At 45.6% G+C, this 18,069-nt stretch overlaps 1 protein-coding gene across 2 annotated transcripts in view; it reads right to left on the reverse strand.

Annotated features, from left to right (window-relative positions):
• Positions 1 to 17,207, reverse strand: part of LOC133544368 (fibronectin type III domain-containing protein 4-like) — a 55,145-nt gene extending 37,938 nt beyond the window's left edge. For both annotated transcript variants that reach the window (XM_061889604.1, XM_061889603.1), the window contains exon 1: positions 16,792 to 17,207. In XM_061889604.1, the coding sequence (XP_061745588.1) occupies positions 16,792 to 16,867 (76 nt within the window). In that variant the 5' untranslated portion in view covers positions 16,868 to 17,207. The remainder of the gene's footprint in view (positions 1 to 16,791) is intronic.
• Between the last annotated feature and the right edge of the window lie 862 nt (positions 17,208 to 18,069).

The raw sequence follows: 18,069 nt of genomic DNA on the forward strand, positions 1-18,069 counted from the left end.
TTTAACTTGTAGTTACAGATGTAGCGACCAGCTGTAGTTACTGACAGTGGTTTTCTGAACTGTTCCTGAGCCCATGAATTGATATCCTTTACACATTGGTGTCGCTTTTCGATGCAGTATTGCCTGAGGAATCTAAGGTCACGGGCGTTCAATGTTGGTTTTCAGACTTGCTGCTCACGTGCTGTGATTTCTCCAGATTCTCTGAACATTTTGATGATATTACGTGACGTAGATGGTGAAATTCCTTGCAATAGCTGGTTGAGAAATGTTGTTCTTAAACAATTTGCTCAGGCATTTGTTAAAAAAGTGGTGACGCTCGCCCCATCCTTGTTTGTGAACGACTGAGCATTTCATGGAAGCTGCTTTTTTACCCAATCACGGCACCCGCCTGTTCCCAATTAGCCTGTTCACCTGTGGGATGTTCCAACAACCGTAAGAGTTTAATGAGTATTCCTCAACTTTCTGTCCTTTTTTGCCCATTGTGCCTCCTTTTTTGAAACACGTTGCAGGCAACAAATTCCAAATGGGCTAATATTTGCAAAAAATGACAAAGTTTTCAAGTACCAACGTTAAGTATCTTAAATTGAATATAGGTTGAAAAGGACTTGCAAATCATTGTAATCTGTTTTTATTTACCATCTACACAACGTGCCAACTTCACTGGTTTTGGGATTTGTAGCTCACCCAACATTATCTTAACTCAAGAACAATACACCAACGTTCCTGTACCGCAGACCGCCGATCCACATCGCAAATACTTCAAACAAACTAGCGGGTGAGAGAAGGGGTCACATGGCGAGATAAGGGTGAACGACGATGGAAAACCTAAACAGGGATTAACGAGTCGGATCTCGGGAAGGTGGCAAAGTTGTTGTGATCCGATTAGATTAGATTAGATTAGATAGTACTTTATTTATTCCGTCAGGAAAATTACAATTTTCAGCACAATCCCATTCAAGATCAGACAAACATTACAGGGAGACAGAACAGGATCGCTGACGGGTCTGCCGGCTTCCAGCGCCCCTTACAAAAAAGATGACATACAGGTAAACAAGGGGGCGGGGGGGAGAAAAGAATAGAAGATTAAAATAAAATTAAAAAAATCGGTCTTAGCCTGGGCCCTGGAGTGGGGGTCCAGACTGAGGCCATGGGGGAAAAAAAACAACTCATAGCCATAGAACACATCCCTCTTCCATGTGTGTAAGAGGGAAACATCAAACATCAAAGAACACAGAGGACATTAAAGACATTAAAGCAGCAGATACAAGCAGACACTTCTACATACAGCTATGAATAAAAAGTAAAAGAAACATATCCACTGTGGTGGCCACTGCGGTGTTCCACGCCATCGTCTGCTGGGCAGGAGGGAGCGTGGCCAGAGACAGGAGCAGACCCAACAAAGCAACCAAGACAGCCGACTCCACTCTCGGCCAGTGTCCAGTCCGCATGGATGAGCGAGGATACGTCCAAGGTGACTGAGGTGTCCGACACCTGCTCACCTAGCCAAGACACCACGGAGCCTCTCCGTCCCAGTAGCTCAGTGCTAGCTCCACAGTCCTGTCCCCTCATCCGCATCTCCTCCAGTCCCTCCAAACAAACTCCGGTGTGGCAGACACCCAGCAGCTGGTCTCCATGGCCAAAAGGCTCCAGGGAGGCAGATCCAGAAGTCCACAAAAAAAGCACCACAGAGGTCACGAAAGTGCCACCCCTTGTCACACAGTCCCAAAGGGTCCCGGACCAAAAGGCAAAAAAATATAATAAGACATGAAAACAAGAGGGAAACACAAAAGGATGACACGATTCCCAAAGCCCAAAAAAAGTCTGCGGGCTATAGAGCATTTTCCGTTCGGGCTCCAGTACTCTGGAATGCCCTCCCGGTAACAGTTCGAGATGCCACCTAAGTAGAAGCATTTAAGTCTCACCTTAAAACTCATTTGTATACTCTAGCCTTTAAATAGACTCCCTTTTTAGACCAGTTGATCTGCCGTTTCTTTTCTTTTTCTTCTATGTCCCACTCTCCCGTGTGGAGGGGGTCCGGTCCGATCCGGTGGCCATGTACTGCTCGCCTGTGTATCGGCTGGGGACATCTCTGCGCTGCTGGTCCGCCTCCGCTTGGGATGGTTTCCTGCTGGCTCCGCTGTGAACGGGACTCTCGCTGCTGTGTCTTGGATCCTCTTTGGACTGGACTCTCGCGACTGTGTTGTATCCATTGTGGATTGAACTTTCACAGTATCATGTTAGACCCGCTCGACATCCATTGCTTTCCTCCTCTCCAAGGTTCTCATAGTCATCATTGTCACCGACGTCCCACTGGGTGTGAGTTTTCCTTGCCCTTATGTGGGCCTACCGAGGATGTCGTGGTGGTCTGTGCAGCCCTTTGAGACACGAGTGATTTAGGGCTATATAAGTAAACATTGATTGATTGATTGATTGACAAGAGCACAGAGCTCCTGCCTACAGCAGCCACTACAGCAGCGCCATCTTGGAAAAAAATGGTCGGATCACAACCATATTGTTATTTTTCTTCCATTTTTATATCACTCTGCGGTTTGACATACTTAGTCCCTGTTTTGTTCGTTTCCATGGTCACTCATTAGTTTCAGCTGCTACTCTCTTTTCCAGCACACCTGTCTTTACTAATCACCACCTGTTTATAAGCCAGCGTTTTCTGTTCACCGATTGTCGGATCTTAGTTTGTTCACATACATCTGTTTACGACTTGTCTCTCACTCTCGTTTTCGCTAGCTCTCACGCTAAGCTTTTATTTTATTCCTAGCTTTCACGCTAGTTGTTTTGTGTTTCCTTTTGTGTGCCTTTGTGCTTCGGTTTGTTTGTCCTAGCTTTCCATGCTAGCGCTTTTATTTGCCTTTTCTATTTGTATCCGTGTTTTTGTTCATAGCTCCTTTTGTTTAATAAATCCCTTAGTTCTTACCTTTTTGCTGTGTTCTTGCTGACGCATCCACGGAGGACCGAATCCGGCATTACAAAAACGGCCTTCTTTCATCCCCGTAATATCGCTAAAATTCGCTCCATTCTGTCCACTAAAGACGCCGAGATCATTATCCATGCGTTTGTTACGTCTCGTCTCGATTACTGTAACGTATTATTTTCGGGTCTCCCCATGTCTAGCATTAAAAGATTACAGTTGGTACAAAATGCGGCTGCTAGACTTTTGACAAGAACAAGAAAGTTTGATCACATTACGCCTGTACTGTATATACCTTTATATACATATATACATACATATATACCTATACTGGCTCACCTGCACTGGCTTCCTGTGCACTCAAGATGTGACTTTAAGGTTTTACTACTTACGTATAAAATACTACACGGTCGAGCTCCATCCTATCTTGCAGATTGTATTGTACCATATGTCCCGGCAAGAAATCTGCGTTCAAAGTACTCCGGCTTATTAGTGATTCCCAAAGCCCAAAAAAAGTCTGCGGGCTATAGAGCGTTTTCCGTTCGGGCTCCAGTACTCTGGAATGCCCTCCCGGTAACAGTTCGCGATGCCACCTCAGTAGAAGCATTTAAGTCTCACCTTAAAACTCATTTGTATACTCTAGCCTTTAAATAGACTCCCTTTTTAGACCAGTTGATCTGCCGTTTCTTTTCTTTTCTTTTTCTTCTATGTCCCACTCTCCCTTGTGGAGGGGGTCCGGTCCGATCCGGTGGCCATGTACTGCTCGCCTGTGTATCGGCTGGGGACATCTCTGCGCTGCTGATCCGCCTCCGCTTGGGATGGTTTCCTGCTGGCTCCGCTGTGAACGGGACTCTCGCTGCTGTGTTGGATCCGCTTTGGACTGGACTCTCGCGACTGTGTTGGATCCATTGTGGGTTGAACTTTCACAGTATCATGTTAGACCCGCTCGACATCCATTGCTTTCCTCCTCTCCAAGGTTCTCATAGTCATCATTGTCACCGACGTCCCACTGGGTGTGAGTTTTCCTTGCCCTTATGTGGGCCTACCGAGGATGTCGTGGTGGTCTGTGCAGCCCTTTGAGACACTAGTGATTTAGGGCTGTATAAGTAAACATTGATTGATTGATTGATTGAAAAGTGAATTTTCAATGCTTCGGTCTTAGGGGGTGAGGTGCAAGATGGGCAAAGTTTGATGGATGAACAAAGGAGGGAGATGGAGGATCAGTGATGGAGAGAGTCATGGTAGAGCAAGACATGGTGATAAAACCAAATATTTTGATTAATGAAACTCTAAAAAATTGCTGTAGTGCAAGACATAAGGTCCCTGTGCAGGTTATATATTGATGCTATATTTTGTAAAAGCCAAAGCGAGAGACCAAACCTAACTAGACTAAAACATTGTTGGCACCTTGCACGGCCATTTTTTGCCTCGCGCAGCTGTTTTTTTTTCTCAAGACGCAACAACGCAAAGAACGAGGCAGGTGTCATTTGCTTCCTTGGCCGGTCCCCGTGTTGGAGTATTCGGTGACGTCAGATGTTAAATCACGGGGAACAAGCAGTTTGCTGATCGACTTAGACAGCTTCATCTGGCTAATGGCTCGCAGTGAAAAATCTGTGTGTGTGTGTGTGTGTGTGTGTGTGTGTGTGTGTGTGTGTGTGTGTGTGTGACAAGCTGCGCATGCTGATGTCGATACAGTATATCAAGAGAAGAGATTGGATTTTTATGAATTTTCTGATGGCTGACAGGATGCAGGGAGTTGTTTCACATGTTCTACGTGTCACGGCAAGGCAATAAAGTGCCAGGTCACTTGGATAGGTCCACCTGACAGTCTCCTGTCAGTATGATTCAAAGGGGAACGGGTTTTATGGACTGGCTCACTGACGTTGACATGAGCTAAAACCACTGCTTGCAGATTCACTTGACCTAAGTAACATGGGTGATGGTTCAGGATTTTTCTTTTTTTAAACCGACTACACTTTGATAACAATTGCTGCCCCCATTTGTGTTTTCACTCTTCTGTTTGTAACCATCCATCCATCCATCGTCTTCCGCTTATCCGAAGTCGGGTTGCGGGAGCAGCAGCCTGAGCAGGGAAGCCCGGACTTCCCTCTCCCCAGCCACTTCGTCCAGATCTTCCCGGGGGATCCCAAGGCGTTCCCAGGCCAGCCGTAGTCTTCCCAATGTGTCCTAGGTCTTTCCCGTGGACTCCTACCGGTCGGATGTGCCCTAAACATCCGTTCGAGTGGGATCCTGATCAGATTCCCAAACCACCTCATCTGGCTCCTCTCCATGTGGAGGAGCAGCGGCTTTACTTTGAGTTCCTCCCGGATGTCAGAGCTTCTCACCCAATTTTAAAGGAAGAGCCCCGCCACACGGCGGAGGAAACTCATTTTGGCCGCTTGTACCCGTGATTTTATCCTTTCGGTCATGACCCAAAGCTCATGACCATAGGTGAGGATGGGAACATAGATCGACCGGTAAATTGAGAGCTTTGCCTTCCGGCTCAGCTCCTTCTTCACCACAACGGATCGGTACAATATCCGCATTACTGAAGACGCCACACCAAATCCGCCTGTTGACCTCACAATCTACTCTTCCCTCACTCCTGAACAAGACTCCGAGGCACTTGAACTCCTCCACTTGGGGCAAGATCTCCTCCCCAGAGATGGCACTCCACCCTTTTCGGGGCGAGATAGTTTGAAGTGTTCTATTATCTTTCTTTCATCACCCTCTATACACCCTTGCTATCTTTGCTAATGATCCATGCTCATGTCTTGTTCTAAGTAAGTTTTTGTTACTTGTTATTTAGGTGAGGATAAGACTAAGATCGACCGGTAAATTGAAAGCTTTGCCTTCAAGCTCAGCTCCTTTACTTTGACTTCCTCCCGGATGTCAGAGCTTCTCACCCAATTTTAAAGGAAGAGCCCCGCCACACGGCGGAGGAAACTCATTTGGGCCGCTTGTACCCGTGATCTTGTCCTTTCGGTCATAACCCAAAGCTCATGACCGTAGGTGAGGATGGGAACGTAGATCGACCGGTAAATAGAGAGCTTTGCCTTCTGGCTCAGCTCCTTCTTCACCACAACGGATCGATACAACGTCCGCATTACTGAAGACGCCACACCAAATCCGCCTGTTGACCTCACAATCTACTCTTCCCTCACTCCTGAACAAGACTCCGAGGCACTTGAACTCCTCCACTTGGGGCAAGATCTCCTCCCCAGAAATGGCACTCCACCCTTTTCGGGGCGAGATAGTTTGAAGTGTTCTATTATCTTTCTTTCATCACCCTCTATACACCCTTGCTATCTTTGCTAATGATCCATGCTCATGTCTCGTTCTAAGTAAGTTTTCGTTACTTGTTATTTAGGTGAGGATAAGACTAAGATCGACCGGTAAATTGAGAGCTTTGCCTTCAAGCTCAGCTCCTTCTTCACCACAACGGATTGATACACCGTCCACATTACTGAAGACGCCGCACCGATCCGTCTGTCGATCTCACGATCCACTCTTCCCTCACTCGTGAACAAGACTCCTAGGTACGTGAACTCCTCCACTTGGGGCAGGGTCTCCTCCCCTACCCGGAGATGGCACTCCACCCTTTTCCGGGAGAGAACCATGGACTCTGACTTGGAGGTGCTGAATCACATTCCGGTCTCTTCACACTCGGCTGCGAACCGATCCAGTGAGAGCTGAAGATCCCGGCCAAGGGTTAGGGTTACAAGTCTCCACCTTCTAAGATACATCTCCTATTGAGAAGTCCCAGATCCCCGAGTGGAGCTCAGCCAAATACAAGGATCTGGCGAGAGTCGGTGCGGCGTATTCAATAATGCGGACGCTGTATCGATCCGTTGAGGTGAATGAGCTGGGCTCTCATCACCTCTGGTCATGAGCTTTGGGTTATGACCGAAAGGACAAGATCACGGGTACAAGCCGTGATAGGGCGAGAAACTCTGCCATCCGGTAGGAGCTCAAAGTAAAGCCGCTGCTCCTCCGCATCGAGAGGAGCCAGATTAGGTGGTTTGGGAATCTGGTCAGGATGCCACTCGAACGGATGTTTAGGGCACATCCGACCGGTAGGAGTCCACGGGAAAGACCTAGGACACATTGGGAAGACTATGACTCCCGGCTGGCCTGGGAACGTCGCAGAAGTAAATGGATGGATGGATGAATGGACTTCATGTTGGAGTTTGTGATCAGATCAGCAGTGCAAGAAGTGAGTAAAGTATTTTGGCTCCCAGTACACAACTTCTATACGCAGAACAGTACAGGTGGCTGCCAATGTTGACTTATGGCCAATTATTAATTTGAACTTGTGCGAAGGGTAAAACGATCTGTGTAAGTCTTGACAATTTATTGCCCCGAGAAGTGATTTTACCCTGCAGTGTGTGATTTACAACGTGTGTAGCAACTACTACAGGTACATGGAAATTTATGATATCAGCAGACAACAACTTATATCAGCACTTTTAAGTAATGAGAAAAACATGTTAGATTTGCTGAGTTGGGCGACCGACTTAAGCGGGTTTCATCATAGTTCAGTTCTACATTAGCGCAAGTTAAAGCAAAAATAAATATATCAGCTTTTTTTTTTTCATGTCTCAGATAAAATTCATGTTTTGGCTCGTGGAAGAAGAAATTTAACTGAGTGGCTGATCTGCTTGTTTATGCTGGAAAGGGTGAAGTCCAGGAGCCTAAAAGCACTTAATTTGCTGAATCAATACTTAGATTAGCCTCATCCCGCCTGGCCCGTGGCCAGCTGGGATGGACCCGCACATCACGGAGGATTTGCTCAAGCTAATGTCCAGGAAGCCGGAGGGCCGACCGGATGATTTAAACACCTGTAGATTTGCAATGCAGCTAATTAAAAAGGCCAGAGAGCATGCGAAAAGACATATTGCCATCGATTACAATTTTGACAGCTTTACAATGTTTTTTCTTGCTGAATTATGAAGGCGTAAACCACCCACTTAGCCCAAATTTGCTTCTGTCACTTAATTGAAGCAGCCTGAATGTGACGGGCTAGTTAGTCAAGAACATTGGAACACACCCTTGTTCCCTCCAAAAAGGAAACGTAATCAAATTTGCAGCTGTAACATTTTACTCCTGGGATGATTTTTCTCTATATACCGTATTTCCTTGAATTGCCGCCGGGTATATAGTATGCGCCTGCCTAGAATTAATGCCGGGTCAAACTCGTTTCTCAAAATATTATTTTTATTAGCGCATGTCTAGAATTTCCGCCGGGTCAAACACGTTTCGCCAAATAATTAGCATGTGCCTAGAATTTCCGCAGGGTCAAACTCGTCACGTCACGAGTGACACTTCACCTGTCATCATTTTCAAAATGGAGGAGGCTGATTTCAATCATTTGAAATCACATAAAGGGAAGAAGATTAAGAGCTATTCAGTAGGATTTATGGTCGAAGCTATTGAATATGCTAAAAAGAACAGCAAGCAGCTATGTTTTATTAATATACCATAGCTGTGTGTGTCAAATGTGAGTCAGTAAATGACTCCCGCCTCCTGGTAGTAGAGGGCGCTAGTGATCCTTCTTGCGGCTACTCGGCTGCAGAAGAAGCAGCAAGAGTGAGCAGCGATCGTTTATTTTTCCTCTCGCTTGCACTTTTAACATGGAGGATTACATATCTAAAATGAAAAAAAATTCTAAACTGGACTTTCAATCGAAGCAGGAGGTAATAAAGGAAGATCTCCATCGAGACAGAGAGACTTTTAAAACTGAAGAAAGATAAGGAAGACTTCTATAAACAAGTTATCGATGCTTTTGATCAGAAGGAGCTGCATTTACTGCATTTATGAGTAAAGGTAAGACCATAATAACGTTTTTTTAATTAAATGTGCTTTTCATGATGGTATCCTTACATCACACTCAAATGTATAAGCGCAGGCCTAAATTTACTGCATGCCTATAGTAAGCGCCGGAGGGAGAAGAGGTTTTAAATTAATTAGCGCCCCGGTGGCAATTCAAGGAAATATGATATGTATTTGTGAAACCATATTTATTGAGGCTTGTCTCTGGATCTTACAGAATTAAATACTTTAGGTCAGGGGTCTCAAACACGCGGCCCACGGGCCAAATGCGGCCCGCAACTGAACATGAAAATTTGATGTTGGTGCATGGTGTGTGGCATAAAAACATTCAGAATTTGAATACAAGGAAATCAAACAGTGGTGAAAGCTCGACTAAGCTACAATCGGGGTTTAGGGTAGAGAGTTGCGGGGGGTGTATATTGTAGCGTTCCGGAAGAGTTAGTGCTGCAAGGGACCCTGGGTGTTTCTTCTGTTGTGTTTATGTTGTGTTACGGTGCGGATATTCTCCCGATATGTGTTTGTCGTTTTTGTTTGGTGTGGGTTCACAGTGTGGCGCATATTTTTAACAGTGTTAAAGTTGCTCATACGGCCACCCTCAGTGTGACCTGTATGGCTGTTGACCAAGTATGCCTTGCATTCACTTGTGTGTGAAAAGCCGTAGATATGATGTGACTGAACCGGCACGCAAAGGCAGTGCCTTTAAGGTTTATTGGCGCTCTGTTCTTCACCCTCAGTCCGTGTACACAGCGGCGTTTTAAAAAGTCATACATTTTACTTTTTGAAACCGGTACCGATATTTTTGAAACCGATACCAATAATTTCCGATCTTACATTTTAAAGCATTTATCGGCCAATAATATCGGCAGTCCGATATTATCTGACATCACTAGAATATTTGCATATTTTTCTAAATATGTACTTACTACATTTGATGACACATTTAGATTCATATTTAACATTTAGATTTCTAATTTATATTAAAATGTTTAACATTTGGACCTAAAATTTACATTCATATTTAACATTTAGACCTAACATTTAGATTTGGATTCAACATCTAGACTTAACATTTACATTTTAAGATGTCGATGTAATATTTAGATTTAACATTTAGAATAAACTGATAAATGTAACATGTAGGAAGGGGATTCAAACGGGATTTACCAGACACATGAAACATGACGAATTGGGGGGGCGGTGTTGAATATCTTAAGATGTGTTTTGTGGCAATTCTATCTTTGACCTCAGCGTCAGATGCTATGTAGAGTGGCGCTTTCCATCGTTTTCATTGCAAAATGATTACCCGCCCCACCTTCCTCTCACACGAGATTGATTGATTGATTGATTGATTGATTGATTGATTGATTGATTGATTGAGACTTTTATTAGTAGATAGCACAGTACAGTACATATTCCGTACAATTGACCACTAAATGGTAACACCCGAATAAGTTTTTCGACTTGTTTAGGTCGGGGTCCACGTTACTATTTAATGTCTACCTAAAATTGGGACGGCGTGGCGCAGTGGTAGAGTGGCCGTGCGCAACCCGAGGGTCCCTGGTTCAATCCCCACCTAGTACCAACCTCGTCACGTCCGTTGTGTCCTGAGCAAGACACTTCACCCTTGCTCCTGATGGGTGCTGGTTAGCGCCTTGCATGGCAGCTCCCTCCATCAGTGTGTGAATGTGTGTGTGAATGGGTAAATGTGGAAGTAGTGTCAAAGCGCTTTGAGTACCTTGAAGGTAGAAAAGCGCTATAAAAGTACAACCCATTTATTTATTATTTATTTTAAAATGTAAAGAAAATAAGCAAAATGTAATAAGAGCTGATTAATTATTCAAAAGACATGATTTACACTTGAATCAGTATAATTCCGTGCACACTTTGGTGATATTACTGCCATTGTTCTTCCCCTCAATGTTTTCACACTTCTCTGAGAAGTGGCTTTTTCACACACTGGCTGTAATTTGCACTTTGGGCTCCTCCAAAACACACCAGGGCCCTCATCTTGGCTTGTTTAACTTCAGTCCGTGCAGCATTTTTTACAAAGTCTAACTTCTAATTGTGATTAATTTTTTTTTGAATTGGTTCTCTTAAACTACAAGTTGTAACATCAACGTATTCTCATAATTCATCCATCCATCATCTTCCGCTTATCCGAGGTCGGGTCGCGGGGGCAACAGCCTAAGCAGGGAAACCCAGACGTCCCTCTCTCCAGCCACTTCGTCTAGCTCTTCCCGGGGGATCCCGAGGCGTTCCCAGGCCAGCCGGGAGACATAGTCTTCCCAGCGTGTCCTGGGTCTTCCCCGTGGCCTCCTACCGGTTGGACGTGCCCTAAACACCTCCCTAGGGAGGCGTTCGGGTGGCATCCTGACCAGATGCCCGAACCACCTCATCTGGCTCCTCTCGATGTGGAGCAGCAGCGGCTTTACTTTGAGTTCCTCCCGGATGGCAGAGCTTCTCACCCTATCTCTAAGGGAGAGACCCAAACTCATTTCGGCCGCTTGTACCCGTGATCTTGTCCTTTCGGTCATGACCCAAAGCTCATGACCATAGGTGAGGATGGGAACGTAGATCGACCGGTAAATTGAGAGCTTTGCCTTCCGGCTCAGCTCCTTCTTCACCACAACGGATCGATACGGCGTCCGCATTACTGAAGACGTCGCACCGATCCGCCTGTCGATCTCACCATCCACTCTTCCCTCTCTCGTGAACAAGACTCCTAGGTACTTGAACTCCTCCACTTGGGGCAGGGTCTCCTCCCCAACCCGGAGATGGCACTCCACCCTTTTCCGGGCGAGAACCATGGACTCGGACTTGGAGGTGCTGATTCTCATTCCGGTCGCTTCACACTCGGCTGCGAACCGATCCAGATTCTCATAATTGTTTGGTTTAAAATGTGACTTTAACTGTTAGTGGGAGAAGCTGGCTGGCCTAATAACACCCCTTTGTCCACAACTGCGTGAGGAAATAGTCAAACAGTTTAAGAACAACATTTCTCAAAGTGCAATTGCAAAAAAAATTTGGGATTTCAACATCTACGGTCCATAATATCATCAAAAGGTTCGGAGAATCTGGAGAAATCACTCCACGTAAGCGGCATGGCCGGAAACCGACATTGAATGACCGTGACCTTTGATCCCTCAGATGGCACTGTATCAAAAACCGACATCAATCTCTAAAGCAGGGGTAGGGAACCTATGGCTCTAGAGCCAGATGTGGCTCTTTTGATGACTGCATCTGGCTCTCAGATAATTATATTTACATAGCGCTTTTCTCTAGTGACTCAAAGCGCTTTACAAAGTGACACCCAATATTTAAGTTACATTTAAGGTTTTACTACTTACGTATAAAATACTACACGGTCTAGCTCCAGCCTATCTTGCCGATTGTATTGTACCATATGTCCCGGCAAGAAATCTGCGTTCAAAAGACTCCGGCTTATTAGTGATTCCTAGAGCTCAAAAAAAGTCTGCGGGCTATAGAGCGTTTTCCGTTCGGGCTCCAGTACTCTGGAATGCCCTCCCGGTAACAGTTCGAGATGCTACCTCAGTAGAAGCATTTAAGTCTCATCTTAAAACTCATCTGTATACTCTAGCCTTTAAATAGACCTCCTTTTTAGACCAGTTGATCTGCCGCTTCTTTTCTTTCTCCTATGTCCCCCCCTCCCTTGTGGAGGGGGTCCGGTCCGATGACCATGGATGAAGTACTGACTGTCCAGAGTCGAGACCCAGGATGGACCGCTCGTCGGGACCCAGGATGGACCGCTCGCCTGTATCGGTTGGGGACATCTCTACGCTGCTGATCCGCTTGAGATGGTTTCCTGTGGACGGGACTCTCGCTGCTGTCTTGGAGCCACTATGGATTGAACTTTCACAGTATCATGTTAGACCCGCTCGACATCCATTGCTTTCGGTCCCCTAGAGGGGGGGGGGGGGGGGGGTTGCCCACATCTGAGGTCCTCTCCAAGGTTTCTCATAGTCAGCATTGTCACTGGCGTCCCACTGGATGTGAATTCTCCCTGCCCACTGGGTGTGAGTTTTCCTTGCCCTTTTGTGGGTTCTTCCGAGGATGTTGTAGTCGTAATGATTTGTGCAGTCCTTTGAGACATTTGTGATTTGGGGCTATATAAATAAACATTGATTGATTGATTTAAACCAGTGTGGGTGGCACTGGGGGCAGGTGTGTAAAGTGTCTTGCCCAGGGACACAACGGCAGTGACTAGGATGGCGGAAGCGGGAATCGAACCTGGAACCCCCAGGTTGCTAGCACGGCCACTCTCCTAACCGAGCTATGCCGAGTAATACTCTTCCGTATCAGTAGGTGGCAGTCGGTAGCTAATTGCTTTGTAGATGTGGGAAACAGCGGGAGGCAGAGTGCAGGTAAAAAGTTGTTTAATTCTTAAACCAGGGGTAGGGAACCTATGGCTCTCAGATAAATCTTAGCTGACATTGCTTAACACGATAAGTAATGAATAATTCCGCTGGTAATCATCCATCAATCCATCCATCCATTTTCTACCGCTTATTCCCTTTTGGGGTCGCTGGCGCCTATCTCAGCTACAATCGGGCGGAAGTAATCACAGTTTCAAAAATAACGTTCAAATCATAAAACATTCTCATGCATTTTAATCCAACCATCCATTTTCTACCGCACCTGTTCACGATGTCGCATTAATGGTAAGAAGTATTATATTTATTATTGGTTAACTTTTAGAATAACAATGTTGTTAAAAAGAAGAAGAGACTTATTATACTTTACAAATGTTGGTCATACTTAAAAATACACGAATTTAGTTGTATTCAGTGTTGAAAAATGTTATATGGCTCCTACGGAAATACTTTGTGAAATATTTGGCTTTCATGGCTCTCTCAGCCAAAAAGGTTCCCGACCCCTGCTGTAAAGGATATCACCACATGGGTTCAGGAACACTTCAGAAAACCACTGTCACTAAATACGGTTTGTCGCTACATCTGTAAGTGCAAGTAAAAGCTCTACTATGAAAAGCGAAAGCCATTTATCAACAACATCCAGAAACGCCACCGGCTTCTCTGGGCCCGAGATCATCTAAAATGGACTGATACAAAGTGGAAAAGTGTTCTGTGGTCTGACGAGTCCACAATTCAAATTGTTTTTGGAAATTTTCGACATCGTGTCATCCGGACCTAAGGGGAAGCGAACCATCCAGACTGTTATCGACACAAAGTTCAAAAGCCAGCATGTGTGATGGTATGGGGGTGCATTAGTGCCCAAGGCCTGGGTAACTTACACATCTGTGAAGGCACCATTAATGCTGAAAGGTACATACAGGTTTTGGAACAACATATGAAGCCATCGCAGCGCTGTCTTTCTCATGGACGCCCCTGCTTATTTCAGCGAGACAATGCCAAGCCACATTCAGCACGTGTTACAACAGCGTGGATTCGTAAAAAAGAGTGTGGGTATTTTCCTGGCCCGCCTGCAGTCCAGACCTGTCTCCCATGGAAAATGTGTGGCGCATTATGAAGCGTAAAATACGACAGCGGAGACCCCGGACTGTTGAACGACTGAAGCTCTACATAAAACAAGAAGGGGAAAGAATTCTACTTTCAAAGCGTCAACAATTAGTTTCCTCAGTTCCCAAACGTTTATTGAGTGTTGTTAAAAGAAAAGGTGGTGAACATGCCCTTTCCCAACTACTTTGGCACGTGTTGCAGCCAGGAAATTCCAAGTTAATGATTATTTGCAAAAAAATCAAATAAAGTCTATGAGTTTGAACATCAAATATGTTGTCTTTGTAGCATATTCAACTGAATATGGGTTGAAAAGGATTTGCAAATCATTGTATTCAACACTAAATTAGTGACATTACTCTCGATTTGAATCCTATTCAAAAATGACAGCGCAAAAATAACTACAAATAAACGAATACAATAGAAATGATATACATTCTGAATAAATGTATAAATAATTGATTATGTTTATAGGTTTCTTAAATAAACTTTCCCAAAAAATGTAATTGAAAATAAAAATACAGTTTGACCACTTTAGTCGTCATTTTTTAAAAACTTTTCTATGCTCCAGAGTTCTTCAGTCTGAGAGAGTCATTACTGCCACTAGTGGTGGGGAAGTGTATTACAACTGAGTACTTCTGCAGCCCGTCCTGATTTTAGCTGAGAAACACATTTTGTCTGCCCTCTAGGGGATGTTAGAAACACTGCAGTTGCTTAGATTCACATGACGTCACTCTTTAATTTTGCCAAAGGGCGCTTCCCGCCATTTAGCCTTTCTCCCTCCAAGAAAAATGTTCTATGCTTGCGTTGTTTTCAGCTGTACGACCCGTTTAAATCGCGAAAAGTATAAATGTTACTACAAGACGGGCGGACGAGCGCAACATTTTACGAAACGGCGACGAGAAAAGTAGCAAACACTTAAGCCCAAGGAAGCAGAATCAAAGAATGTACGAGTTTGCAGCGATCACTTCAATAAAGTCTTTGTTTGATATACCTTTAACGTTTAGTATTATTCTCTTGGGGTTGGGAGAGTGGCCGTGCCAGCAAACCTGAGGGTTCCTGGTTCAATCCCCACCTTCTAACAACTTTGTCACGTCCGTTGTGTCCTTGAGCAAGACACTTCACCCTTGCTCCTGATGGGTGCTGGTTAGGGCCTTGCATTGATTGATTGAAACTTTTATTAGTAGATTGCACAGTTCAGTACATATTCCGTACAATTAACCACTAAATGGTAACACCCCAATAAGTTTTTCAACTTGTTTCAATCGGGGTCCACGTTTGGCAGCTCCCGCCATCAGTGAATGGGTGAATGTGGAAGTAGTGTCAAAGCGCTTTGAGTACCTTGAAGGTAGAAAAGCGCTATACAAGTACAACCCATTTACCATTTATTCCGTTTATATTTACATCTAACACAATTTCCCATCTCATATAGAAACAGGGTTTGCACAACACTAAGGGAGAGACCCGCCACACGGCGGAGGAAACTCATTTGGGCCGCTTGTACCCGTGATCTTATCCTTTTGGTCATGACCCAAAGCTCATGACCATAGGTGAGGATGGGAACGTAGATGGACCGGTAAATTGAGAGCTTTGCCTTCCGGCTCAGCTCCTTCTTCACCACAACGGATCGGTACAACGTCCGCATTACTGAAGACGCCGCACCGATCCGCCTGTCGATCTCACAATCCACTCTTCTCTCACTCGTGAACAAGACTCCTAGGTACTTGAACTCCTCCACTTGGGGCAGGGTCTCCTCCCCAACCCGGAGATGGTTCGGGCATCTGGTCAGGATGCCATCCGAACGCCTCCCTAGGAAGGTGTTTAGGGCACGTCCAACCGGTAGGAGGCCACGGGGAAGACCCAGGACACGTTGGGAAGACTATGTCTCCCAGCTGGCCTGGAAACGCCTCGGGATCCCCCGGGAAGAGCTAGACGAAGTGGCTGGGGAGAGGGAAGTCTGGGTTTCCCTGCTTAGGCTGTTGCCCCCGCGACCCGACCTCGGATAAGCGGAAGATGATGGATGGATGGATGGATGGATGGGTTTGCACAACACTATTACCTACCGACTGCCACCTACTCATATGGAAGAGTATTACTCGGCATAGCTCGGTTGGTAGAGTGGCCGTGCCAGCAACTTGAGGGTTGCAGGTTCAATTCCCGCTTGTGCCATCCTAGTTACTGCCGTTGTGTCCTTGGGCAAGACACTTTACCCACCTGCTCCCAGTGCCACCCACACTGGTTTAAATGTAACTTAGATATTGGGTGTCACTATGTAAAGCGCTTTGAGTCACTTGAGAAAAGCGCTATATAAATATATAATTCACTATTATACAAATGTACACACCAGCAAGTGTGTTGTGACTCATTACGCCTCAACAGGTGATACACAAGTTAATTACGGAATTACTCTGCCTGTCACTTTACGTCTCCGGTTTACAGAAAATGAAGAAAAACGTGGCATTTAAACAACATTTTCTGACCAATTTGTTGTTGTTGTTGTATTTTACGCACAGACACACAGTGACAAGACGAGGGACTCACTTCCGCCGACCACCCAGCCACCCAGAAGCAGCAGCGGGAGCACCAGCCCGGCGTCCAGGTGAGAAGACGCGGGCATCGCCTCCTCCTCGTCTTGGATCCTTCCGAGTTCGCTCCTCTCTCCTCCTGGCTTCCAGGCAGCCGCGGATCGGACGCGTCTCCACCAGATCAGCGCGGATGGCTCAGCATCGTCTCAGCAAGAAGAGCGCCATCACGCAAACAGGTGGAATCGACTCTCGGCGTCGAACCGCAGCGGTTATTTGTTGCCGCGGGGCTGCAGGCGGTGGATTGAGGTGTAACAAAAGAAAAACACAGCGGTCAGTTTATGTTTATGGAGGAAAATGGAGACGAGCAACCTATAGCTGCACGGCTTCTGACAGAGATGGAGAGGCGAGCCAATCACTAAACACACACACACACACACACACACACACACACACACACACACACACACACACACACACACACACACTGAATGACGGGTAATGGCGGGTGAATGGGGAGAGAGAGGCTGCGTGGGCTGCACGTGGGCACTGGTTTACAGGAATTATGTATTACGTCATCATCCACTCCATATATATATATGTACATAATATGTCAATCAATCAATCAATGTTTACTTATATAGCCCTAAATCAGGAGTGTCTCAAAGGGCTGCACAAGCCACAACGACATCCTCGGCGGGGAGCCCACATCAGGGCAAGGAAAAACTCAACCCAATGGGAGGACAATGAGAAACCTTGGAGGGGACCGCAGATGTGGGGACCCCCCCTCCCCTGGGCGGCCAGTGCAATAGGAGTTGAGTGGATCTAGCGTAATATTGTGAGAGTCCAGTCCGTAGTGGATCCAACATAATAGTGGGAGTTCAGTCCATAGTGGATCTAGCATAATTGTGAGAGTCCAGTCCATAGTGGATCTAGCATAATTGTGAGAGTCCAGTCCATAGTGGATCTAGCATAATTGTGAGAGTCCAGTCCATAGTGGATCTAGCATAATTGTGAGAGTCCAGTCCATAGTGGATCTAACATAATAGTGAGAGTCCAGTCCATAGTGGATCCAGCATAATTGTGGGAGTCCAGTCCATAGTGGATCTAACATAATAGTGAGAGTCCAGTCCATAGTGGATCTAACATAATTGTGAGAGTCCAGTCCATAGTAGATCTAACATAATAGTGGGAGTCCAGTTCATAGTGGATCTAACATGATATTGTGAGAGTCCAGTCCATAGTAGATCTAACATAATAGTGAGAGTCCAGTCCATAGTGGATCTAACATAATAGT

The sequence above is a fragment of the Nerophis ophidion genome, linkage group LG27, assembly GCF_033978795.1.
Source record: "Nerophis ophidion isolate RoL-2023_Sa linkage group LG27, RoL_Noph_v1.0, whole genome shotgun sequence".
Classification (NCBI taxonomy): Eukaryota; Metazoa; Chordata; class Actinopteri; order Syngnathiformes; family Syngnathidae; genus Nerophis; species Nerophis ophidion.